At 43.7% G+C, this 27,361-nt stretch overlaps 1 protein-coding gene across 2 annotated transcripts in view; it reads right to left on the bottom strand.

Annotated features, from left to right (window-relative positions):
* Positions 1-11,842: 11,842 nt before the first annotated feature.
* ALDH1L1 (aldehyde dehydrogenase 1 family member L1) overlaps positions 11,843-27,361 on the bottom strand; it is a 53,577-nt gene continuing 38,058 nt past the window's right edge. The window contains exons 17-23 of one of the 2 annotated variants that reach the window (XM_077116285.1): positions 26,252-26,345; positions 24,278-24,377; positions 22,261-22,359; positions 18,516-18,681; positions 15,574-15,679; positions 13,539-13,738; positions 11,843-12,184 (exon numbers count right to left, since the gene is read on the bottom strand). In XM_077116285.1, the coding sequence (XP_076972400.1) occupies positions 12,129-12,184; positions 13,539-13,738; positions 15,574-15,679; positions 18,516-18,681; positions 22,261-22,359; positions 24,278-24,377; positions 26,252-26,345 (821 nt within the window). In that variant the 3' untranslated portion in view covers positions 11,843-12,128. Of the gene's footprint in view, positions 12,185-13,538; positions 13,739-15,573; positions 15,680-18,515; positions 18,682-22,260; positions 22,360-24,277; positions 24,378-26,251; positions 26,346-27,361 lie in introns of those variants that run through there. The other variant, XR_013157702.1, reaches the window with a different exon arrangement.

Genomic DNA, 27,361 nt, shown 5'->3' on the forward strand with positions numbered 1-27,361 from the left:
AAATCAAAACCACAATGAGATATCATCTCACACCCACCAGAATGGCCATTATCAACAAAACAGAAAATGACAAGTGCTGGAGAGGATGCGGAGAAAGAGGCACACTTATCCACTGTTGGTGGGAATGTCAAAGGGTGCAACCACTGTGGAAGGCAGTTTGGCGGTTCCTCAAAAAGCTGAATATAGAATTGCCATACGACCCAGCAATACCATTGCTGGGTATCTACTCAAAGGACTTAAGGGCAAAGACACAAACGGACATTTGCACACCAATGTTTATAGCAGCGTTATTTACAATTGCAAAGAGATGGAAACAGCCGAAACCTCCATCAAAAGAAGAGTGGCTAAACAAACTGTGGTATATACATACGATGGAATACTATGCAGCTTTAAGACAGGATAAACTTATGAAGCATGTAATAACATGGATGGACCTAGAGAACATTATGCTGAGCGAGTCTAGCCAAAAACTAAAGGACAAATACTGTATGGTCCCACTGATGTGAACAGACATTCGAGAATAAATTTGGAATATGTCATTGGTAACAGAATCCAGCAAGAGGTAGAAACAGGGTAAGATAATGGGCAATTGGAGTTGAAGGGATACAGATGGTGTAACAGGACTAGATACAAAAACTCAAAAATGGAAAGCACAATAATACCTAATTGTAAAGTAATCATGTTAAAACACTGAATGAAGCTGCATCTGAGCTATAGGTTTTTGTTTTGTTTTGTTTTGTTTTGATTTTACTATTATTACTTTTATTTTTTTCTCTATATTAACATTCTATATCTTTTTCGGTTATGTTGCTAGTTCTTCTAAACCGATGCAAATGTACTAAGAAATGATGATCATGCATCTATGTGATGATGTTAAGAATTACTGATTGCATATGTAGAATGGTATGATTTCTAAATGTTGGGTCAATTTCTTTTTTTCCGTTAATTAAAAAAAAAAAGAGAGAAGGGGTAATTGGAGCTGAAGGGATACAGACTGTACAACGGGACTGGATATAAAAACTCAGAAATGGACAGCACAATACTACCTAATTGTAATGCAATTATGTTAAGACACTGAATGAAGCTGCATGTGAGGTATAGGTTTTTTTTGTTTTTTTTTCTTTTTCTTTCTATTATCGTTTTAATTCTTATTCTGTTGTCTTTTTATTTCTTTTTCTAAATCGATGCAAATGTACTAAGAAATGATGAATATGCAACTATGTGATGATATTAAGAATTACTGATTGTACATGTAGAATGGAATGATTTCTAATTGTTTTGTTAATTCTTTTTTTAATTAATAAAAAAAATATTACTGTTAACCATAGTCCATAGTTTGCAATAAACACATCTTTCCCCATGTATCCATCTATTATTATGTTTTCAACATTTGTTACCCCATTTATTTTATTTTTAATCCATATGTTTTACTCATCTATCCATACTGTAGATAAAAGGAGCATAAGACACAAAGTTTTCACAACCACATAGTAACATTGCAAAAGCTCTATCATTATGCAATCATCTTTAAGAAACATGGCTACTAGAACATGGGTCTACAGTTTCAGATACCTCCCTCTGGCCTCTCTAATACACCTTAGACTAAAAAGGGGATATCTTTATAATGTGTAAGAATAACCTCCCGGATAACCTCTCGACTCTGAAATCTCTCAGCCACTGACACTTTATTTTGTCTCATTTTTATCTTCCTCCTTTTGGTCAAAAAGGTTTTCTCAATCTTTTGATGCTGAGTCCCAACTCATTCTAGGATTTCTGTCCCAAATTGCCAGGGAGGTTTACACACCTGGGAATCATGTCCGATGTAGAGACAGGGAGGACAGTGAGTTTGCCTGCTGTGTTGGCTGAGAGAGAGGCCACATCTAAGCAACAAAAGAGGTTCTCTGGAGGTGACTCCTAGATTAGGCCTAATTTTAAGTAGGCTTAGCCTATCCTTTGCCAGGATAAAGTTCATATGAACAAACCCCAAGATTGAGCATTTGGCCTATTGATTTGATTGTCCCCACTGCTTGTGAGAATATCAAGAATTCTCCAAATGTGAAAATTGAATTTTACCCCTTTCTCACCATTCCCCCAAAAGGACTTTGCAAATACTTTTTTATTCACTATTCAAATCATTCTGAGATTTATTGGGGCATCACACTGGACAAACCTACAAAATCTCATGCCCAAGTTTCCATGTACTTACGGTGTTCAATTAACCTGTCCATGTAAGTTAAATTAGGAAATGCACTACTCAAAATATAAATTTTGTACCAAAGAAACATTTTTTGCTTTAGTCTTTCATAGAAGTTGAAGTTTTAAAATATGAATGACCATCTATTTTCAACACCCTGCCATATTGACATTCCTTTGTTCTTCCTCATGAAAAAACATTTTTAAATTTGTACATTTCGTCACTATCATTGTACGCTCTAGGCATTCCTAGATTATACCATCTCAGTCTTTATCATCTGTCTTTCCTTCTGGTTTCATTTGTGTCCCCAGCCCTCCTCCCTCTATCATTCTCACATCCAGCTTCATTCAGTGTACTAACATTGTTGTGCTACAATTTGGTAGTATTGTGCTGTCCATTTCTGAATTCTTACAATCAGTCCTGTTGCATAATCTGTACTCCTTTAGCTCCAATTACCCAAAATCTACCCTATTTCTATCTCTTGATGGCCTCTGTTTTAAATGAAATTCTCGAAGTTCATTCATTAATGTCAGTTCATATCAGTGAAACCATACCTTATTTGTCCCTTTGTTTCTGGCTAATCTTACTCAGCATAATGTCCTTAAGGTCCATCTATGTTGTTACATATTTCATTCTTTATTCTGTCTTACAGCTGTATAATATTCCGTCATATGTATATACCAGAGCTTGTTTAGCCACTTGTTTGTTAGTGGACATTTGGGCTGTTTCTATCTCTTGGCATTTATAAATAATGCTACTATAAACATTGGTGTCCAAATGTCCATTTGTGTTCTTCCCCTCAGGTCCTCTGAATAGATAAATAGCAATGGTATTGCCAGCCCATATGGCAATTCTATACTTAGTTTCCTGAGGAACTGCCAAACTGCCTTCCACAGCAGTTGTACTATTTTACATTTCCACCAACAGTGGTGGTTTTATGAAAAAATTAATGAAATTGATGGACCCTTAGCAAGGGTCCAGCACTTGTCATTTTCTGTTTTACTGATAATGGCCATTCTGGTAAGTGTGAGATGATATCTCATGGTGGTTTTGATTTGCATTTCCCTAATAACCAAGGAAGTTGACCATCTTTTCATGTGCCTTGTAGCCATTTGTATTTCCTTGTCTGAGAAGTGTCTGTTCATGTCTTTTGCCCATTTTATAATTGGGTTGTTTGTCTTTTTGTTGTTAAGTTGAACAATCTCTTTATATATTCTGGATACTAGACCCTTATCTGATATGTCATTTCCAAACATTGTCTCCCTTTGTGTAGGCTGTCTTCTTACTTTCTTTACAAAGTTCTTTGATGCACAAAAGTGTTTAATTTTGAGGAGTTCCCATTTATCTATTTCTTTCTTAAATGCTCATGCTTTGGGTGTAAGGTCTAGGAAACTGTCTCTTATGACAAGATTTATAAGATATTTCCCTACATTTTCTTCTAAAAGCTTTATGGTATTAGATCTAATGTTTAGGTTTTTTAATCCATTTTGAGTTAATTTTTATATAAGGTGTGAGATATGGATCATTTTTCATTCTTTTGCATGTGGATATCCAGTTCTCCAAGAACCATTTATTGAAAAGACTGTTCTGTCCCAGGTGAGCTGGCTTGACTGCCTTATCAAAGATCAATTCTCCTAAATGAGAGGGTCTATATCTGCACACTCTGTTCGATTCAGTTGGTCAGTAAATCTATCTTTAGCCAGTACCATGCTGTTTTGACCACTGTAGCTTTGTAATACACCTTAAAATCAGGTAGTGTGAGACCCCTGGCTTCATTTTTCTTTCTCAGGATATTTTTATCAATTTGGGATGCCCTCCCCTTCCAGATGAATTTGGTTATTCGTTTTTCTATTTCTGCAATGTAAGTTTTTGGGATTTTAGTTGACATTGCATTGAATCTATAAATCAATTTAGGTAGAAATTACATCTTAGCTATATTTAGTCTTCCAATCCATGAACACAGTATGCCCTTCCATTTATTTAGGTCTTCTGTGATTTCTTTTAGCAATCCCTTGTAATTTTCTTTGTATAGGTCTTTTGCATCCTTAGTTAAATTTATTCCTAAATATTTTATTCTTTTGTTTGCAATTGTAAATAGAATTTCTTTCTTGATTTCCCTCTCAGACTGTTCATTACTAGTGTATAGAAACACTACAGATTTTTGAGTGTTGATCCTGTACCGTGCCACTTTGCTGTACTAATTTATTAGCTTTAGTAGTTTTGCTGTGGATTTTTTGGGCTTTTTGACATATAGTGTCATATCATCTGCAAACAGTGAGAGTTTTACTTCTTCCTTTCCAATTTTGATGCCTTGTATTTCTTTTTCTCATCTTATTGCTCTGGCTAGAACTTCCAACTCAATGTTGAATAACAATGGTGACAGTGGACATCTCTGTCAAGTTCCTGATCTTAGGGGTAAAGATTTCAGCTTTTCCCCATTGAGGATGATGCTAGCTGTGGGTTTTTCATATATTCCCTTTATCATGTTGAGGAATTTCCCTTCTATTCCTAACCTTTGAAGTGTTTCAACAAGAAAAGATGTTGAATTTTTATCAAATGCCTTTCCTACATTAATTGCAATGATCGTGTGGTTTTTCTGCTTTGATTTGTTGATATGGTGTATTACATTAATTGATTTTCTGATGTTGAACCATCCTTGCATAACTGGGATGAATCCTACTTGGTCATGGTGTATAATTCTTTTAATCTGCTGCTAGATTCAATTTGCAAGAATTTTGTTGAATATTTTTGCATCTATATTCATTAGAGATTGGTCTGTAATTTTCTTTTTTTTTGTAGTATTTTGTCTGGCTTTGGTATGAGGGTGATGTCAGCTTCATAGAATGAGTTAGGTAGCCTTCCCTCCTCTTTAATTTTTTTGAAGAGTTTGAGCAGGATTGGTACTAATTCTTTCTTGAATGCTTGGTAGAATTCACATGTGAAGCCATCTGACCCTGGAGTTTTCTTTTCTGGGAGCTTCTTAATGATTGATTCAGTTTCTTTACTTGTGTTTGGTTTGTTGAGATCATCTATTTCTTCTCAAGTCAATGTTGGTTGTTCATGCCTTTCTCAGAAATTGCCCATTTCATCTATGTTGACTAGTTTATTAGCTGTTCATAGTATCCTCTTGTTACTTCCTTTATTTCTGTGGGGTCAGTGGTTATGTCTCCTCTACCATTTCTGATTTTATTTATTTACATCCTCTCTCTTCTTCTTTTTGTCAACCTTGCTAAGGGTCCATCAATTTTATTGATTTTTTCATAAAACCAACTTCTGGTTTTGTTGATTTTCTCAATTGTTTTCAATTTCTCAATTTGATTTATTTCTGCTCTAATTTCATTATTTCTTTGCTTTTGCTTGCTTTGGGGTTAGTTTGCTGTTTTTTCTCTAGTTCTTCCAAGTGAACAGTTAATTCCTTGATTTTTGCTCTTTCTTCTGTATTGATATAGGCATTTAGGGCAATAAATTTCCCTCTTAGCACTGCCTTTGCTGCATCCCATAACTTTTGATATGTTGTGTTTTCATTTTCATTTGCCTCCAAATATTACTGATTTCTCTTGTAATTTTTTCCTTGACCCACTTGTTGTTCAAGAGTATGTTGTGAGCCTCCATATATTTGTGAATTTTCTGTCCCTCAGCCTGTTATTGATTTCCAACTCATTCCTTTAGGAACTGAGAAAGTATTTTGTATGATTTCAATCTTTCTAAATTTATTGGGACTTGCTTTGTGACCCAGCATATGATCTATCCTTGACAATGATCCATGAGAACCTGAGAAAAAAGGTGTATCCTGCTGTTGTGGGGTGAAATATTCTATAAATGTCTATTAAGTCTAGTTCTTTTATTGCATTATTCAAATCCTTTGTTTTTTTTAACTGATCCTCTGTCTAGTTGTTCATCCCTTGCCTTCTTTATATCCTCCCTCAATTCGTTGATTGATGAGAGCAGGGAATTGAAGTCTCTATTATGGCAGATGTGTCTATTTCTCTTTTCAGTGTTTGCCTCATGTATTTTGGAGGACTCTGACTCAGTGCATGAATATTTATGACTGTTATGTCTTTTTGTTGAATTGTTCATTTTATTAATACATAGTGTCCTTCTTCATCTCTTTTAATTGTTTTACACTTGAAGTCAAATTTGTTGGATATTAGTACAGCTACTCCTGCTCTTTCCTGATTGCTGTTTGCATGAAATATCTTTTCCTAACCTTTCACTTTTAACCTATGTTTGTCCTTGAGTCTAAAATGTGTCTCCTGTAGACAGCATATAGATGAGTCCTGTTTTTAAATCCATTCTACCCTTTTGATTGGGGTGTTTAAGCCTTTAACATTTAGTGTCATTACTGTAAGGGCAGTACTTTCTTCCACCATTTTGCATTTTGGATTTTATATGTCATATCTAATCTTTCTTCTTTTTACCTTTACTGATAGTCTTCATTTCTACACTCTCATCCACACCTCTTTCTGCTGTCTTTTCCTGTATGTCTCTAGTGCTCCCTTTAGTATTTCTTGCAGAGCTGGTCTCTTGGTCACAAATTCTTTCAATTATTTTTTCTTTGAAAATGTTTTAACTTCCCCCTTATCTGTGAAGGACAATTTTGCTGGACATAGAATTCTTGGGTGGCAGTTTTTCTCTTTTAGAACCTTAAATATATCATGGAACTTTCTTCTTGTCTCCATGGTTTTTGCTGAGAAATCTATGCATAGTCTTATTAGGCTTCCCTTGTATGTGATGGATTGCTTTTCTCTTGCTGCTTTCAAGATTCTTTATTTCTCTTTGACATCTGACATTCTGATTAGTTAGAGTCCTGGAGCATGTCTATTTGGATCTGTTCTATTTGGGGTATGTTGCACTTTTGGATCTGTAATTTTAAGTCTTTTATAAGAGTTGGAAAATTTTCAGTGATAATTTCTTCCATTAGTCTTTCTCCTCCTTTTCCTTTCTTCTCCTTCTGGGACACCCACAACATGTATTCATGCACTTCCTGTTGTCATTCAATTCCCTGAGTCTCTGCACATATTTTCCCATTCTTTTTCCTATATATTTTTTTGCTTGTTAGATTTCAGATATCCTGGCCTCTAGTTCACTAATCTTATCTTCTGCCTCTTGAAATCTAACATTGTAAGTTTCCATTGTTTTTTTCATCTCTTCTATTGTGCCTTTCAATCTCATAAATTCTGTGATTTGTTTTTCCAAACTTTCAATTTCTTCTTTTTATTCATCCCTTGCTTTCTTTATATCCTTCCTCAATTCACCTAGTTGACTTGTTTTTGTTTGTTTGTTTGTTTTACCTTAAAGAGGGTCTACTTAGGTATTATAGACTACAGTCAGATTTTCCCAGACCAGACCCGCCTCCTCTCAGGAGGAAAGAGTCACCTGCATCAGTTTTCCCTGAGGGTAAGACCCAGCAGTTTGACAGACTTTCTTATGAAGCCTCTAGACTTTGTGCTTTTCCTATCCTGCTCAGTATGTGGCGCTTGTCTGCCTGAGGGTCCCACCAGCATAAAATGATGTAGCACCTTTAGCTTCAGCAGACTGTTTCTGCTAGGGGCATGGTTGAGTCAGAAAGAGGTTTTAGTCTGGCTTTAATTCCTTCAGTTTTCCAGTCCCTGGGGTCTGAATTCCTTGAGAGAGGGATTCCACCTGAGCTGTGCCCCACCCCTCACCTGGGGAAGGCGCAGCCTCCAGGGAATTACCTGACAGCGTCTTTGTCTCTCAGACAAGCTTAATTCCACCCTTACCTGGGGCAGTTGGGCCCTGAGAAGCCTTGCAGTTGTATTCAAAGAGCAGTCAAGCCATAGGAACACAGCCAAGAAAAGAAAAAAGAAAAGAAAAGACAAAAAAAATCCTTTTCAGAGCAGGACTCGTGTTCCTCGGGTTTGCCAATCAAGAGCTTAAGTTGGCACATTGCTCTATGTATCCCCAGGTCCTATGTGCCTCCTCCTTTCCATTAGGGCCCAGAACTTTTCAAATATTTTGTGCTGTTCAATCCAAAAAGATTCTCTTTTTTTTTCTTTCTTTTTCTGTCAGCCATGCTTCCTCTGCACTGGGGCAAAAACTAGCAACCTCAGCTTTCACTTGAGGTTCAGCTGAGCTGGGGATCTATTTTTAGTAGTCAGATTTTGTTAATTAATTCCACAATGGGAGTTTGGTTGAGCTCAGCTCCTGTTGCTAGTCAAGTCTCTTTCCTTTTCCTTCTGGGAAGCAGCTGGTGGGGGAGGGGCGCCAGCCTCTGCAGCTTGGGGGATTCACAGTTCTGGGTGGGATTGCAGCTGGTCCAGCTTGTCCAGACTAGTGTACGCTATGGGTCTGGTCACTGATGTGGTCCCAGCAGTTTTGTACTGTCCTTGGCTATTTACTAGCTGCTCTGGAGGACGAACTAAATCCCATACCTCACTAAGCTGCTATCTTGGACCCGTCTCCTCAAAAGGCCATATGCTTTTAACCCACTCCCGTGGGTGCAGACCAGTTGTGGGTGGGACCTTTGGATTAGATTATTTCAATTGAGATATGACCCACCTCACTCAAGGTCAGTCTTAATCCTTCTACTGAGGAGGTTTTATAAGAAGATAAAACACATACAGAAGCTAAGAAATGAATTCAGAGATACATCCACACAGGCTGAGAGAGGAAGCTGCTGAAACCAGAAGCTGGAAACAATGAAACCCAGGAAAGAAGGACCAGTAGACACCAGCCATGTGCCATGCTGTATGATAGAGGAGCCCAGACTTTCCGGTAACTGGTCTTTAGAAAAGGTTTCCTCCTGTTGATGCCTTAATTTAAACATTTTCAAGGCCTTAAAACTAAACTTGTAAGCCCACTGGCCCATTGTTAAAAGTCAGTCCAATTCTGATATAATGCATTCCAACAACTTTACCAAACTGAGACATTCCTATATTAGTGCACACATCCCAGAGCTCTGCAGAGAACTAGAAAAAAGCCAGGAAGTGCATATGGAAAGTGCCCAGTCTGTAGGTGGGATAAGCTTCTCTGAACCCAGACAGCCACGGCCCTTGGGCACCAGAAATACTAGTGGTCAATGAGAGGGAGGGGTGTGGAAAGTATGAGTTTTTTTCTTTTTTCATTTTATTTCTTTTTCTGGAGTGATGCAAATGTCCTAAAAGTGATTATGGTGATAAATAAACAGCTATGTGATGATATTGTGAACCACTGATTATACACCATGTATGGACTGTAAATGTGTGAAGATTTGTCAATAGAAGTATTTTTTAAAAAAGAAAATCTTTTTGAAAGCTGCAGTCAGGTCACAGCTCTCTAAGGGACATCAAGAGAAAGGCCACTTCCTGCTTAGGGTGGCAAAACCATGGAGAGAGTAGTATCATCTTCCCAAAACAGGATTGGGGGAGACTGAGAAGGGATCCTCAGTGGGGAGCCACCTCTGCCAGACCATCGAAGGGCTTGTCTGAAGCTCTACAGCAAGCGAAGGTCACAGCGGGCCTTTTCCTGGGTACTGGGGAACTCTGAAGCAAACACTGTTTCACACTTGTATAAACGCAGACAATGAAACTTCTCTTTGCCCAATTTCCTCATTTATCAAAGGGTTTAAAAATACTCCTTGATTAGGTGGTACAACGGTGGCTCAGTGGCAGTATTCTCACCTGCCATGCCAGAGACCTGGGTTCGACTCCCCGAGCCTGCCCATGCAAAAATAAAATAATAAAAACTCCTTGATTCTAATGACTGGATCAAATGAGATAAATACATACAGAAAGCGGGAACCCTGACTGGCATATAGTTAATGCTCAACCAACAACTGCTAATTATCAGCTATTATTGCCACTCACGCAGTGAGGTCTGAAAGTATCTTCCCCAAAGTATATACTTAATAGAACAGAAGGAAATAATCAAGGAAGACCAGTCATGGATGCCTTCAAGGAGAATGGAAACTTTTGGTCAGCCCTTGGAAGACAGAATTCACCACCACATGAGGAAGATGGAAATTGCTCCCAGCCATGGCGTTGTGACAAGCAAAGGCTGGGGCAGGAACACTTGCAGCAAGACCAGGGGACAGGAAGGAGGAGGTGCCTTCAGGAAAGCTGGGCATAACCAAGCTTGTGGGAGGGTAGGCTGGAATGACAGGTAAGTCGGATTATGGAGTTTGATACAGATGTGGTGGGGGTGTGGAGGGAAGCTATCCAGGTTCCCATGGGGTGAATGATAAAGAAGGAGCAACGGGAGGACACTGGGCAGAGAGCTTATGGGCTGCTACCCAGCATCTAAGGAAATTTCACGGGGAAACAGAAGACATCAGATTGCAAAATAGGAGTTTCCCCCAGGTCTGAAAATGCAAGCGGGGAACAAAGACTAGCAGAGGTCTCATGGAGCCAAGAAAGTGGAGTAACCAGTAGCCTAGGCAGTCTGATTCCAAGGATGTCTGAGGTTGGTATGGACAGGGGCCACACCCAGCTCGAGCCTCCAGAGTATCCTCCAGGAAGCATTCCCTGAGACTTGCAGCTCACTCTGCGCTTTTGTTCTCCAAGCATTTGCAGGCTTACAGTCCCACAAAATGATATTCTTAACGGGGAGGCCCTTGGGTGTCTCTGGCCTGGTTCCATACCTCATTCCAGCACCTGCCCTCATTCCTCCTGAGGGTGAGGTGAGTGGTTGTCTGCCCCTCCTTGCCTCCTGTGCCAGGAAGAGGGGCTACTGGCAGCCAGGAGGTAGCCTTGCTCACCTCTCCCTTCAAGACAGAGTTTCCCACACAGCTGCAAGCTGACTGCCTCCAGCTGCAGTGCCCTGGGGATGCGCAGCAGCATCCACCGAGCTGAGGCCATGCTCTTTCAGGCAGCCTCAATCAGTGCCCGAGTATGGCAAAGGTGCAGGGTCCTGGCCATTTCTGCCCAGTGGAAGACAGTCTTGGCTCTGGAGTTTCCTTTAGGATGATGGACACTTTGAGTTGCCGCTTTAATAAGGTCCCCCCAAAAGACATGTGTCAGCATTCATCCCATTCCTGCGGGAGTTAGCCCATCGCAGATGAATCTTTGAGTACTTTATGGTGAGTCATAACACATAATACTATTGCTGTGTGGCCGGCTGAACCAGGGTGGGCCTTACTCCACACGGCTAGAGGCCTTATAAAGAGAGGAAACTCAGAGGCCGTCAGAGAAAGCTGCAGAAAGAAGCCAGAAGTCAGCAGAAACTGGAAGAGGAGACACAAGAGGACAGCGAGAGATGGCTATGTAATGGGAGGCAGAGATGTAAACCAAGGAACCCCAAAGATTGTGGCAAGTCAGCCCTAGAGCACTACAGGATCCGAGAGAAAGCCCGGCTTCGCTGGTGCCTTGACTTTGAATTTCTGGCCTCTGAAACCTTGAGATAGTAAATTCCATTGTTTAAGCCATCTCATTTTATGGTATATGTCAGAGCACCCTGGCCAACTAAGATACAGTCTGAGGCTTTTCTGCCCAATCCTGCTTCCTTCCTCTTGCACCCTTAACTCTACCTCGGTGTCTGCCTTCTGGAAACCTGAGGGGAGGCAAACCCATTTTTGACCACTGTGTCTTTTCCCTGGGATGTCTGGTTCTCCCACAGTCATGGCACATCACTCATCTGCCAGGACTGGCTTCACTCCACGATTTCCCAGGCCACCCAAGGTCTCTGCAGACTAAGTGGAGAGATATGCTGGTATCTTGGGCTGTATGTAGCCTTTATTAGCCTGGGGTGCTGCTTCCTCTTTCAAGCAGAGGCTAAGACAGGACAGGAGGGTCTCCAGGACAGGTGAGAGGAGGAAATGCAGTTGTCAGGGCTTATCATGCAGCCTATGGTGGAGGTGTTGTGCACTTCTGGGGATGGGGAGGGAAGGGTGATCTGGCCGCCAGCAGAGGAGATAGCTCTGGGAGAAGGCAGGTTAGGGGTTTGGAGGATGAGGAGGCATCTTTGAGACAGGGCTGTTTGCTCCCACGAAGACCTTTCTTCAGTACTCAAAAGTCACTGTCTTGATCCTGAGGTACTCATTCAAGGCCTCCTCTCCTGCAAGACAGCCACCCCACTCCATTGGGACATGCCATCATACCAGCAGCACCCATGGCACGTTCTGAACCAGGCACACTTATCATCTCACACAGTCCTTGAAACAAACCTGCAGGATCAGTCCCGGCTCACTGTCATTTACATAGGAGAAACTAAGACCTATGGAGGTCAACTAACACTACTGCAGGTAAGTGGGGTTGCAACCCATGCAGCCTGAATACAGAACCACTCTGGAAGCAGCCACCCAGCACCTGCCTTGGCTCCCTCTAACTCCTGGGTGGGTGATCCCATCAGCCAGTGGGAAGCAGACAGGCTCTCCTAATGCTTTCCTCTTAACCAGACATTCCAGCACCATCTCCACTCCCCTTGAGGCCTCTGCCCCTGCACTGCCAACTAGCTAATTCCAGATGAAGCTGTGATGGCAGAAAGTTACCCCTTCTGGGGCCCCAGGGACTTGGCTGTGCCACTTGGCTGGGGTGACAGGCATTTGGGAAGATGCCTGAGGTCTGAAGTCTGCCTGCCAGCTCAGATTTCCACCCTCAGCTATGTTTCCCCAGGTCCCTGAGACCATCCCAGCTGGGCTATGTGAGATTCTTGCCTTTGTGGGCCCTGGTCCAGGAAAGATGCCAAGGGAAGGAGAGAGCAGGGGAGCAACCCAGAGGGAAGACACTTAAATGACAGGGCTCAATCCTTGGGACTCGGCAGCTACAACCTTCCCAGCAAGCTGATGGCCTTGTGGACTCCCATGGTGGACATCAGAGAGTTGGTGTGGGAGGAGGCAGGAGGGACACAGGGAATAAGAGGCAAAAGAGTCCAGTGTGTATATATGTGTGTGTGTGCGTGTGCATGTGTGTTTTGCCTGTGTTGTGTATCTGTCTCCCTGTGGGCATGTGTATACCCATCTTTCCCTCCCCTCAGCCCATTCCAACCACTCGGGCCTCTCATCTGCAGCCCTAATACCAAGACTGCTCCTCTCAGGACCTTTGTATCTGCCTCTCCCTCTGCCAGGAGCACTGTCCCTCCAATCTCCATGATTGGCTTCTTCTTGTCACCCTGGTCTAAGCTCAGCTGTCACTTCCTTAGAGAGGCCCTCCTTTGCTGTCTAGCTGAAGTCACGTTCCCAACATCCTCTCCCAGACCACTGTTTGTTGCCTTCACAGCACTCTTTAGAAGCATCTTGCTTAGTGATTTGATTACACTTGTCTCCTTCCAGGAAAAAGCGAGCATACTAACAGTCTTCATGTTCTATGCTACAACCCCCAACACCCAGAACAGTGCCAGGCACAGAGTGGCTTCTAACAAATGTTCGTTGAATGAATAAACAAAAGCGACCCTGCAGGCCAGATTAAGTTACCGAGGTCTTTGCCAAATCCAGATTGCTTGAATCCTCCGAAGGGAGCGGCCACATCAGTCTTGTTGTATGTATTGATGAACACCGTCCCAGCCTGGAGCTTGTCGCTGACGTACAGGGCCTTGTTGATGTCCCTGGTGAAGACACCAGAGGCCAGGCCAAATTCCGTGGCATTGGCCCGAGACAGCATGGTATCCATATCACTGTAGAGAAAATCCAGGAAGAGCTCCATGAGAGAAGCTCAGAGGAGCCCAGGCTCTGGGCATGTGATGCCAAGCCCTGTCAGGGAGCAGTGGTTCCCTGGGAGAGATAAAAAAGACCACTGCATCCTCCCCCAAAGGTGAACTCCATCCACTCCAACCTCCCCACTACATGAGACTCTTCCTCAGGCCTGCAGTGACAGAGGGGGTGGGCTCAGAGGAAGACATGTGCCAAGGTTAAAGCAAATATGCAGAAGAAAGAAGGGCAGAATAGAGAAGAATAAAAAATGAAAGTGATGAGACAGAGAGCAGAAATTACAGAATTGCAAATGGTCAGCCACAAGTACCCTTCCCTTCATTGTACAGACAGGGAAATGGGAGATTAGGAAGGAAATAGATTGGGTCAACATCATGCATTGGAAGGCACAATCAAACATCAGGGTTGCACGGTGGCTGGGCAGGTGAGCACTGCATGAGGGAACCATGTGGGAGAGAGAATGTTATTGACATCTTCTATTGACTTGCATCCCCCACAAAAAGGCATGTTCAAAGTCTAACCCCCAGTCCTGTGGGTGTGGACCCATTTGTAAATAGGCTCTTCAAAGATGCTATTTAGATGAGGCCAAACAGAATCAGGGTGAGCCTGAGTCCACATGACTGGAGTCCTTATAAGGAGAGGAAATCCAGAGATATAGATGGCTGAGCAGAAGTAGAAGCCAGAAAAGGAGAAAGAGATCATCAAGTGAGAGAAGTGGAGACTGAGCCATCAGCATAACACTACAAACTTCTTAAAAACACAACCCACCAACACCTGGACATTGGACTACTAGCCTCCAAAACTGTGAGGCAAAAAATTATTGTTGTTGAAGCCAATCCAGTGTGTGCTATGTGTCATAGCAGGCCTGGCGAACTAATACCAATGCTTACTACTATAGTTACTTGGTAGATGACAGTGGAGTGTCTTATTCTGATAAAATCAGCATATTGTGATAACTCTGATATTTTTTGACAGTTGGAAGTAAAGCATATTGAAGACAAAGTGTTGCTTTAAAATTTTCTCAAAGGTGCTATATATAGCAAGGACTAACAGTAGATCAGATTTGACCACAGATTATTTGTTCCTCCCTCTATTAAGAAAGGAGTGTAATTCCACACCCTTTCCATCTGGTCTGGCCTTCATGACTTGCTCTACTAATGGAATAGACTGGAAGAAATACTCTGGAACTTCTGAAGCTCAGTTATAAGGAAACTTTCAGCTTCTATTCAGACTCTCAGAATACTTTCTGTGCTCCAGAGTTACCCCAAGGCTGCCATTCTGGAAAGCTCTATGGAGAGGTCCTATGATTACATGGACAGGGTTGTCTCGGAGCCTCAGCTGAGGTCCCATCATGCCAGAGAGCAGAATAAGGTCAGCCTCATCAAATCTTGACCAAATGGCATATTTATGAGCTAAATTAATGAAGTAACTCATTATTTCAATCCACCAAGTTTTGGGGTGGTTTACTGTACAACAATACACTAAAAGAGACATTCAGTAAGAAAAAAGGGAGAACACAGCGAAGAAAGAGAAGGTGGAAGGGAATTGTCTGATGTCCATGGGAGAAGGACTTAGAAGCCCTCCAGGCTACTTGGGACTCTTCCTCAGAAAAGGTGAAGAAGATATGAACAGAACTTTGGAGGTGGTTCCAGCAGGTCCTGGTCATTTGCACATCCTCCACCTGCCCCCACTCTGAGTTCTTCTGGCCACCCGTGGACCACCTCCTGCAATGCATGCTTAGATCCTAATAATGCATGGAAAATAATCAGGAACCTCCAGAAATGTGAGCAGGATTTCTTACCCATTAGCAAACCGAGAGATGAGCATGATGGGGCCAAAAGACTCTTCCTTGGCTACGAACATGTGGTCCTCCACATTAGTCAAAATGGTTGGCTCAAAGAAGAAACCTGCATAGGAGATAGAGGCAGGTGGATATGGAGGGTATGGCCCATCCATTGGCCTGGCTTCCCTCCAGCCAGAGCCTGGGACATGCCGTTCATGGAGCTGACATCATGCTCCTGAAATGCCTTCTGTGACTCCTGTGTGATGGATGGTAGCATTCCATGGAGGGCTGCCATACACCAAGCATGTGATTTCATTTAATCCTTACATCTCTTTTAATTAAATGCTGTGGGAGAAAATGAGGCTGAAGATCCTTTGGCTGGTATATGGTGGGCTGAGACCTGAACCCAAGTCCAGTGCTAAAACACATAACTATGACAAAGACCTGAGTTTTTCTAGTGGTATTAAAATCTGAAAAAAATATTCAGATTATTTGGCTAGTGTAGACCTTCAAATGACTCTCCCATTAGTTCCAGCTACCCCAGCCTGTAAATAACACAGGATTGGTGGTAGAAGCTTTGGATTCTGGTCCTGATTGACGGGATCTCATGGTACTGTTTTCCCTTCTCCTTTCTGGAAACTGCTGAGGATGGGCACTGACTCCCCCAGAAGAGGCATACGTGCTTTCTTCCAGGATACAATCTCAGGCTCTAAAATTTATATACCAGCCTACCACCTACTCCTAACAGGCTGTGGAAGCGGGGACATAGCTATTTCTGTTGACAGGAAAGCTTTCTGTGACTATTTCTTCTCTAGTCACAGAGCCCAGACACACTCTAAGAACCTGCTAGACTGAAATTCAATTCTATCCGAATCAGGGAGAAAGAAGAGGATCCAAATTTTCTCCCTTTAGTTCTTGGAAAACAAAATAAATACATTTTAAAAAAACCTATAAAGTAATATAACTAATAAAACTTTTGCCATTGTTTATAAATGTATACATTATATTTAAAAATCAATTACAACTCTTAAAATGTGTACTGCGTGCTAATGGATCTTGATTTATGTGGGTTAGCATCTCAGCACTTAGTGATCATTTATAGATATATAGAGACTGGGCTGGCCATTTCTCAGTTTCCCCCCCTCCCCATTCATTCTCCACTTTTCCCTGCCCTGCTGAGGGATCTAAGAGTTAGAATGTACAGCTGAGCTCTCTCATCTTCTGGCTACCAGTTGGGTTGGACCAACAGAAGGCAGCTCTGACCCTCACCAGGTTTCAGTAATTCTGCTCCTTCCTCTTGCTCCTTTACGCCAAGGCATGGTGATAAGAACTTCCATCTGTTGCTAGTTCTTGGGTGCCACATAATCCCTTGATGCTCACACTTCTGTAACTAGTGCCTTCATTACACTCTTCATCAGCCCTTGAACTGCACCATCCATGTCCTGCTGGGCCTTCACTTGAGACACTGTCCCTGGCCTCATGGAACTCCCAGACTAGTAGGGATGGGGGAGAGAGCTAAATAGCTAAATGGCAATACAGGGGTTGTATGAGGCTGGAGAGTCCAAGCAGCACATATGACAGAAGGGTGGGCTGTATTCAGAGGTATCATGGAAGACAACACAGAGGAGACGTCACTGGCATTGCATGATGAATAGGAAGTCAGCAGGTGGAGAACCCAGGGGCATCTCTTCTAAGCAGAGAAATGGCAAATGTCAAGGGCAAGAAAACACAAGAACTATTTGGAGAGTTAAATGTGGTCAAAGTATGTATGGTTGAGGGCAAACAAATGAGCAACAGACCATGAAGGACCTTGGATGCAAAGTTAGGGAGTTTGAACTTGACACTGCAGGAGGACAGGTAATTTTTGAAATGTTTTAACAATGGAGGAGATATAACTAGACATTTGACAGCTATATAAATAAAAGATTCATGGGGTTTGAGAAGTCAAATCAGGAGGCTGCAGTGATGGCCTAGGCAAGATGACATGTGGGAGAGCCAGTATAGTGGAGGCAGGCATGCAGAAGAGTCAAGAATAAATCTAGATTTAATAGTACTAGGCCATTAAGTAAAAACTGAGGGTCAAGAAAAGGGAGGAGTCTAAGATTCATTCACTCCTTCCTTCCTTTGTAGTATCACATTAATCAAGCACTTACTCTGTGTGAGACTTGATGTTACACATGAAGCACTTAGTGATGAAGGAGACATACACGGTTGGTACCTGCCTCTATTCAGCACATGGTCTAATAAAGGAGCAACACAGAGAGCCCCTTCCTGTGGCTCCTGATCTTCTAGAGGAGCAGCTGTGTGCATCTAAGGTCAAGGTGAGGTTGAAGTCACTATGATGATGAGATGGATGTGGTATCCATTGTTTTTGAAGTGCCTGGATGGCACCCAGGTGGAGGTGTCCAGTAGGCAGCTAGGTATGGGGTCAGGGGTTCTGGGTGAGGTGGAGCCTAGAGACATATATTTTGGAGGATCTGAGCCATTGAAGGATATGAGATCATCTAGGGAAAGTGTCCACCACAAGAAGAGCTCCAAGCTAAGGGCAGACCTAGGGACAGACCAACATGTAAGGAGCAGGTGGAGAGGGATGTTCAGAAAGAGCATTGCTGAGATGTAATGACCAAAAGGTAGGAGGAAAACCATGGAATTAAGTGTCATGGAATGTAAGGGAAGAGAGCATTTCAAAGACGGTGTGATGCTAGTGGCAAATCAAATTCCAGCACAATGCAAATTAAAACCCACACTAAATAAGGTTTACAATTCAGATGTCTTCACCTCACTATTCCCACACTTGGGTTTGGGTATGGACCAAATACCCAAGGCCCATCCCTTTCAACATCCCCAATGGGACCTGAGACCTGGGAGCCTGACTGGATAGGGCTTTGGGCAAGACACCAAAGGCCGTTCTACCTGCTGGACTCATTTTACCCATGTGGGCCTGGAATGTTCTGACCAACCTGGCCGAGGGACTTGTTTCCCACCACAGACCAGCGTGGCTCCTTCCTTCACTCCACGTTGGCAATACTCAATCAGCTTCCTTAAGTGGGCTTCGTGGTTCTGAGGCCCATGGTTGGTGTCCCGTTCCAAAGGATCCCCGATCTTCATCTTCCTCACCTCTTCTACCTGAGGAAAGGTCTCCTGATCAGCATCCTGCTCAGATGCCTCAGTTTCAGACAATGGTCATTGCCTGACCCACCTCTCCCAACTCTGATTTTTGGTGACTGACCACCGACCCCTCAGAAAGGCTCACATACCTTATTAGGCTATTCAAGGCTTTCCATATACTAGTTTTCAACCCAACCTCCAGCCTAATTCCAAAATATACCCTACGTGCAAAGGTCTAAGAGTTTCCAAAGGAGACAAAAGTAAGCATAGTGCCAGAGGGGTTGAGAGAACAGATTCATGCAGGCATATGAACAAGTAGGAGAAGAGAGGCAGGGGCTAGTGACCACAGTGGGGAGGGATGGGGAGATGGCACGGGTTCGTCTCTAACATCGGTAATTCTAATTCATCCACCTCCCTAGATGAAGGCTTCAACCCAAGGGATGCCAGAAGCTGAAGGAACAGTTTGTACCAGGATCGCAAGGACCCTGCAATACCTTGGGGACAAAGTAGAATAGACAGAGAGGAAATACTCAATAAGCTATTCCTTGAGTTCATCCATTTCTACCTGCTTCAAAACCATCTTTAAGCCTCCTCTTCCAGGAAGTCTTCCCTTTTACCATAGCAAACACAAAACTTTGTAGAAGCTTTGCTGCCTGCCAGATAAAGATGCTGACCTGGGTCTCCTTTAGGGGTGTGACAGAAGGTACTAATGACTCAGGACCTAGAAATGGGAGAGTTATAAATAAGCTGAGATTGAGAGATGTTTTAGAAAAGGGGACTCAGATGAAAATCATCTCAAGCAAGCAGACTCCAGGATTTCTAGGATCCAGGCTAGATAGAATCAGCAACTCCCATCTTTGTCAGCTGTCTGCTAGGCTCCTTCCTTGGTTTCCATTTACATCCCATACATAAGCAAACAAAACCATCTCCACACTCATTCAAGTCACATTACTCTTCTTCCTTCTTGGCCAGGGCCACTTCACCTCCTCACTCCTAACAAATCCTCATTTGATGCAGGGTGGACTCAAGCACCCCAGAACCACCTTCTGCTTCTTCCCACTAGGGCACCCTTTGCCCCTTGGACTGTCCTGAAAGAGGTGGAGTCCTGCCACCAAGTCCTCCACTCACTTTGTTTTCTGCTGCAAAGAGCAACCTGAATGGGAACCTTCCTGGCTGTGAATACCCTTTCCTTTATTTTGCCTCGTCCCTGAGAATTGTCCTTGGGCTTTTGTCCCTTGCAGTTACCCTGTGGGAGTTTTAAGACTTGCTTGCCAACCTCCAGATAGGAACCCAGCTTGCCCAGCTCTATTCTCACCACAGTCACACTCCTTTGCTCATGACCCACCTCTGTCCTCCACTTCGTCTCCAATCAGCCCTGGGTCTGTGCCCCAGATTTAGCTATTCCTAGTCAGGACCTTGACACAGAGACATAACTAGCTCAGCCAGACTGTCCAGCTCCCTAAATAGTTGATTAAAAAATGGAAACATTTATTTACACCTCCTCCCTCCAACAGATGAAGTCTCTTGCCCCACTTCTTGACTGAGAAGACCTCCCAACCTGCATTGTCGATACAATGTGGCAACAGCTATGTTTTGTGATTTCTAAGCTTATCTCTAAAGAAGCTTTTAAATTTCTATTCTCACCTTGCCACTGCCACCATGTGAAGAAGCCCAAGAAGAAGCTGGAGAATCAGGGACAGTGTAGAACAAAGACAAGCCATCCCAATTGAGTTACCTGAGATTAACCAGTCTCTGCTGGCCAGGAAAGTAGCTGCAGAAGCATGAGCATGAGCAAGATCAGATGAACCTAATTAATGCCTGACCCAAACTTCCAACCCACAGAATCATGAGCTACATAAATGGCTACTATTCCAAGCCACAAAGTTTTGGGGGAGTTTGTTACACAGCAAAAGCTAACTGTTACACTCCCTTCAAGGAAGTCCTGTCTTTTCCTCCCTGCTTTTCATGTTTTTATCTATTATTCAAGATATAGTGGGAATGCTTTTCCTACCTCTGTCTTCAGCCTATGTATACTCTCTTTTCCTGGCCTCCTAAATACTGTAGAGATTATTATTGTCTTCCCAGCACTTTTTTCCCAATCTGTCAGGATCAGATTCTGCCTTCTAGGGCATAGGGTGGGCTCTTGGCTGAAGATGAGCCAATGATAGCTTCCCATTCCCTGGCACCACTGACTGGATCAGAAGTGAACCAAGAATCTAAGTCATGCTAGCCACCATCCTTCTTCACAAACTTTTCTAACAAAGTTGGTGACAAAACGTTTATTTCCCTCCTTGGTTCTCTATTGGAAGAATGTCAGTCTCAAGCTGCCAGCCCCCAAATTACCATGCTATGGGGCCAGTCAGGGAGAATGAACTTAACTACAGAGAAATTAAAGCAGACATTAAAGATATTCCTAAGGGTGTTGATTTGATCCTGAGGCCAGCCTCAAGTGGGATTTTGTTAAATGAGTCAGTAAGTCTACTGGGAGATGCTGTTCAGTGCCCCCTCACCCCCTCAGCCCACCTGGGTTGCACAATCCCCTTTGCCCATGATGTCTCCACCCCCCAGGTGCTGTAAGAGTTGGTTGTTATCAGCACATGGGTTCCTCTTTCTCTGGAAAATTGTCCTCCGCTGATGAGAGCTGCCCTCCTTCAGCATACGGCCAACCCACAACCATTAACTAACTGATACAGGGCATAAAAAACTGGCTCCCTTGCCTCAAGGGGTCATAAAGTACACCTGTGTGGTGTACTTTACGCTCTAAAACTCCCCATGGAGTAAGCAATGGCTGGGCTTTACCAGAGACCACGTCCTGGCTGTACTCCTTCACTGCCCTATCCTGCTTCTCTCCCCCTCTTAAAAGTGCCACTCCTAATAAACCACAGGCATGTGAATTCTCATTTCAGGCTACTTCTAGGGACCTTTTATGGACCAAGTTGTGGCTCTCCATAAAAGAAATGTGGAATTCCTAATCTCCAGTACCTCAGGATGTGACCTTGTTTGGAAATAGGGTCTTTTGCAGGTGGAATTAAATACAGTGAGGTCATACTGGAGTAGGGTGGACACATAATCCAGCATGACTGTGGACCTTATAAGAAGGGGAAATTTGGATATAGACAGAGGGAAGGACGCCTTGTGACAATTGAGGCAGAGAACACAGTGGATTGCCAGCCATCACCAGGACCCAGGAGAGAGGCAAGGAACAAATTCTCCCCTACAAACATGAGAGGAAGCATGGCCCTGCTGACACCTTGCTGTCAGATTTCCAGCCTCCAGGGCTGTGGGATAATAAATTCCCATTGTTACATCTGTTGGTTTGTTATAGCAGCCCTAGGAGACTAAGACAGGATCAGACCTATGACATTCCCTTTTGTGTTATAATAACTTGAGCTGGGTTGCTGCTTCTTGCTGAAATAATAAAAATCAGTGATGATTCAGCACAGCTCCCCCTAGGGGTCACCTGGCCCAGATGTACACTCTAAGAATGGAACGCAGCTGCACCAGACCCAACCCATTCCACCTCCCCACCTCCAGCCCCTACCTCCTCCCCACCATCCAGGTGAATCAGCATCTCCAAGACCCTGTGGCAGAACTTACCACTTTCTGCACAAAGTGGTCATGAATCGAGTCCTCTACGAAGAGTCGGCCTGCTGCAATGCAGTTCTCTCCCTTGTTGAAGAAAACTGAGCTCATCCCCTTTGGAGGACAGGAATACTGGGTTAAAACCCCTCCATAGGGAACAGGAGGCATTGCATGGGTACCAACTTCCTAAGGCATGCCCAGCCTGTGCAGGCGCTGGGTATGTATGCACCATTCAATCCCCATAGTCACCCTGACAATGCAGTGAGACATGAGTGTGCACAAGTGAGGAAGCTATCACTTGAGACCACACAGTGAGGAAGTCAGCATAATTGAGCTCTGATTCCCCCCATGGGAGGACGAGGTCATTGTTCACATTGCAGAGAATAGAGAACAAGGGTAAACATTAGAGAACCTGGAGGCCCCAAAGTACAGAAGCTGCTTTCTGCACACTGGGTGAGCTCCCTGGGGGTGGTCTGGGAGGCATCGGTTCTTTTTTGAGCCCACACTCTTGGAAGGGAACCTGGAAAGGTGCAAGGCAGTGTCTGTTATCATGGGGAAGGCAGTAGGGTGGTTGGGCAGATGGATAAGGTAAAAGCAGGTAGGAAATTCCATCTCATGTCCTCAGAGGCCCCAAGGGAGTCAGCTTTTTCAAACCCGAGGAGGATACAGGGGGCCATGGGAGGAAAGCAAGTCAGTCTGCTGTGGGTCAAATGTGGCTCTCCTGGGAGCTAGGACTGCGCGGTCTCCATGGCATGACCCAGTCCATGGTTCAGGGCAGGGGGACAGCAGCAGTTAGCCTAGGCGCTGGAACCATGATCCTGATACTGGCAGACTTGCTGGGTGACCCTGAACAAGTTCCTTGCCTTTCTCAGTATCCTTCTCCACTGAGGCTGAGTTCCCTTTCATGCCATGCTGGGGTGTCATACTATCCTCCAAGGTGTGACTTAGGTAGGGGTGGTGATGGGCATATTTGGACACTTGGGTGAAAGGGCCTTATTGGTTTGCTCCAACAGGAGTGGACAGGGGACTATTGGGGATTGAATCATGTGTCCCCTGCAAAAGACATACTCAAGTCTTAATCTACATTCCTGTGGGCATGAACCCATTTGCAAATAGAACCTTCCAGATGCTAGCATTAGTTAAGGTGTGGATTCGTTTGTGAATAGGATCTTGGAAAATCCTACTTAGATGAGGCCAAGTAGGTGGGCCTTAATCCGTGCAGCTGAAGTCCTTATAAGGAGCGGGACTCTGGACAGAGAAACAGATGACTGAGCAGAAGTCAAAGGAGAAGCCATGGAATGGGTGAAGAGATACAGGCTAAGGAACCCTAAGGACTGTGGCAAGCCAGCACCAGCACTCCTCAGATTCCAGGAGAAGGGATGCCTGTTGAGACCTTGATGTGGACTAATCTCTAAAACCATGAGCCATTAACCTCAGGCAAACATAAGTACTAAGGCATAATAATGTTAAGAACAATGGCAAACACTCATATGGCACTTACCATGGGTCGGCCACTGCTCTAAGCACTTCAGACATATCAATTCATTGAATCCTGTAAGGCAGGTATTATCATGATCTCAGGTACTTCAGGAAAGACCATGGAGGTCCAGAAAGATAAAGTATCATGTGAAAGGTTGCTCAGCTGATGAGTGGTGGAACTAGGTGAGCAAAAACCAGTCCACATGGCCAACAGGGACCAATGGTGGTAGAGCTATGCTCCCATGCTCAGAATTCCGGTTTGCTTTTCCCTTGGCTAGAAAATGTTACAATGTTTATTTTAGGACAGAGAATCATGACTCATGATTCCCATTTTATGTAGCTGATTTTGGTCATTCTCATAGTTAATAAAACTTGAGAATTAGTTTTTGGAGGGGTGTGGGCCATTGGGGTGACTCCATGGGCTCCCTTCTATTCAAGGTCTAGGCTTGACTGTGCAATCAGAGAAAGGTATCCCTGCTCCCTCATTCTCACCACCACCACCCCCACACCACCTCCACAGCTGTCCTTGTTTTCCCTCAGGCTGGGATCTCACCATTTGCACGGCCTTGTTCATGTCACAGTCAGCAAAGATGATGAGGGGTGACTTTCCACCCAGCTCCAGAGAGACCTTCTTCAAATTGCTTACAGCACAGCTGAAAGGAACAGAGGTGTGAGAAAGCCCGAATCCTTCCCAAATGGTGTGAGCCCAGAGCAGGTCCAAAATATGCCACACCTTCTCCATAGCTGTAAGACTGTCACTTCCTCTACTTCCATTACCTTCCTAACTTCACCTTCCACCCCTCTCCACCTTATTGCTCCATCACACTACCTCCTTCTTATTCCTCAACACACCAAACACACTCCCATCTCAGGCCTTTGCTTCTATAGCCTCCCCACTGTCCACCCTCATTTTTGGATGACTTTTACTTATGTTTGGATCTGCACAATTCAATTCCTCACTTCCTTTGGGACTCTGCACAGATGTGACCTTCACAGAGTTCCTGCTCTGATGGCCCTATGTGCAATTGCAATCTGCTGACGGCATTTGCCTTGTACTACCTTGTTTTTCTCTATAGTGTATGGTGTCAATCTTTTGTTTATGTTCTGATTCCCTCTTATTAGAACATAAGCCTGGCGAGGGCAGAGGTGTGTTTTGACCCTTACTATACTCTGAACCTGCAAGCAGGTGGTGGTCAATAAATGTCATTGATGGAGATGTCAAGTGGTACAGGCACTGTGGAAAAACAGTTTAGCGGTTTCTCAAAAAGTGAAACATCTAATTACCATGTGACCTGGCAATCCCATTTGTATGTAATTGCCAAAGAAAGTGAAAATAAGGACTAGAACAGATATTTGTATGCCAGTATGTTGATAGTGGCATTATTCACAATTGCCAAAAGATGGAAGCAACTCAAGTATCCCCTAATGGAGGAATGGATAAACCAAAGGTGGTCTGTAAACACAATGAATTTATTATTCAGTTGTAAAAATGAATGACGCTCTGATATATGCAATGATGAGAATGAAACTTGAAATGCTATGCTGAATGAAATAAGCAAGGCACATAAGGACAATTACCATATGATTTCATTTATAAGAAAGTTCTAGAAATAGCAAATTAATAGAGACAAAAGGTAGATTAGAGTCTAATCTAATAGTAGATTAGACTATTTGTCTCTAATACCAAATTAATAGAGAGAAAATGTAGGCTGGAGGAAAGGGGGAGTGGGGAATTACTGCCAGGTGGGTCTGGAGTGCTTGTAAATGTTGGACTTATGTAAATAAAATTAATTAAAAATAAATCAATGGGAATGGATAAATCAAAAGCAGAATCCTTACCCAGTTATTGTAGCTGCTGTGAGCATAGAGACTTAACTGTCTCATTTTTTTCATGATGTGCAAATAGAGTGCGTACTGATTCCATCAACGATGCCTTCGTGATGAAACCCTAGTTTAACTCTGGACATGGAAGCTCGAGTGAGCTTGCCTAGTTGGCACTAAAAACCTATACCTCCATACCCCAGGCAGGTAATGTGCCTAACTCCACAGGGAGAGGGCCCTGGAACCCTCCAGACCTTGCCCTGTGCATCTCTTTTTTTTTTTTTGGCTTCTTATTTGTATCCCTTGGGCTATAATAAACCCATCATCGTAAGTATAGCACTTTTTTGAGTTCTGTGTGAATTTTTGCTTCAGTGAATTATTACACATGAAAGGGTGGAGTTGGGAACCCTCGAAGTTAAAAGTGCATACAACCCTAGGGACCCCTGAGTTTGTGGCTGGTGCCCTTAACCGGTGAGTCTGACCTGACTCTGTAGTGATAGTCAGAACTGCATTTCGTTGGCAACAGAAGTCAGTGCACAAACTGAATCGGAATCTGCACTTTAACCCGGTGATTTCTGCACTTACCAAGTTTGAGAAGCCTGGGCCTAGATTGCAGAATGGTGCTACTTACTTCTAGATACTGTAACCAGACGCCACAATGTCTGGGGCCAGTGGTGGACTCTCCCCAACATCTGCAACCACTTACCTTTTCATGATAAGCTTTCCCACTTCTGTGGAGCCGGTGAACCCAATTTTCCTCACGTCAGGATGGTCCGAGAGTCTCTGCCCAACTGAAGAGCCTGTGGAGTGGAGGTGGGCAGCAGGTCAGGGTGGCCCCTGGGGGTGCTGGGTAGAAAGACAAATGTCCAGCCACCAGGCCCAGAGAGCCAGAGCTCTGTGCACAGGAGCTCACTGTATCTTGCTCCCCATGTGAATTTCCACTTATTAGAGTATACCCCAAGGGTGAGGGCACCCAGGCTTCCAACTTTTCAGGGTCTCCAACAGAGAACCAAGGGATGCCTGGCCAGACCCATGGGGGACTTGGTGTCCTGAGTATCATAGACTCCAAAAGGCCTGCCATCAGGGGTCCAACCTGTCGGGGAGAGCAGCTGAGCCATGGAGAAGCCTTAGCATATGCTGCTCTACCTGCTTAGAATGCTTTTCCTTCAACCCTATACTACACTCCATGCCATGCCTTGCATACACCACCCAACTCTCCCAACCACCACTGGTCAGTTCTATCTATCTCAGAAGTCTTCATTTCAATGCAACTTTAGGCAGGCTCTTTTGCACTGCCTTCCCCCAAACCCAACATCTCTGGTTTAACCTCTCACTCCTTAAAACTCTTTCTTATTTTGGCTTCTGATTCTACCTTCTACTAATTTTCCTACTCCATCACTAACTGTGTGTTTTCATTTTCTTTTGCTCACTGCTCTTCTTCTATCCAATCTTAAAACACACAAGTGCTCTGGCTCCACTTGGAGCCTCTTCTCCTCTCCTCAGTTTATGTCGTCTCCTCATCTCATCTTATCCAGGCCTATGTCTTCAAATACCATATCAGTACACATCATCTCCTAAGTCTGGATTCCTGGTCAAGCTCTTTCTCTCATGCCTCTGTCCCCCTGTCATCTCACTTGGCTCTCTTATGACCTCTCAAATTCAGCATATTTGAAACAGCTGTCCATCATTCCTCTCAGACCACTCATCCTCCAGTGTTCTCCATTCATGCCAAGAACCTGGGAGTCATTCTTGGCATCTCCCTTCCAGCATCCTATTCGTCACCCAGCCCTGGTGCCCCTACATGTATTCATTCCCG

Source organism: Tamandua tetradactyla, chromosome 9 (genome assembly GCF_023851605.1).
Source record: "Tamandua tetradactyla isolate mTamTet1 chromosome 9, mTamTet1.pri, whole genome shotgun sequence".
Classification (NCBI taxonomy): domain Eukaryota; kingdom Metazoa; phylum Chordata; class Mammalia; order Pilosa; family Myrmecophagidae; genus Tamandua; species Tamandua tetradactyla.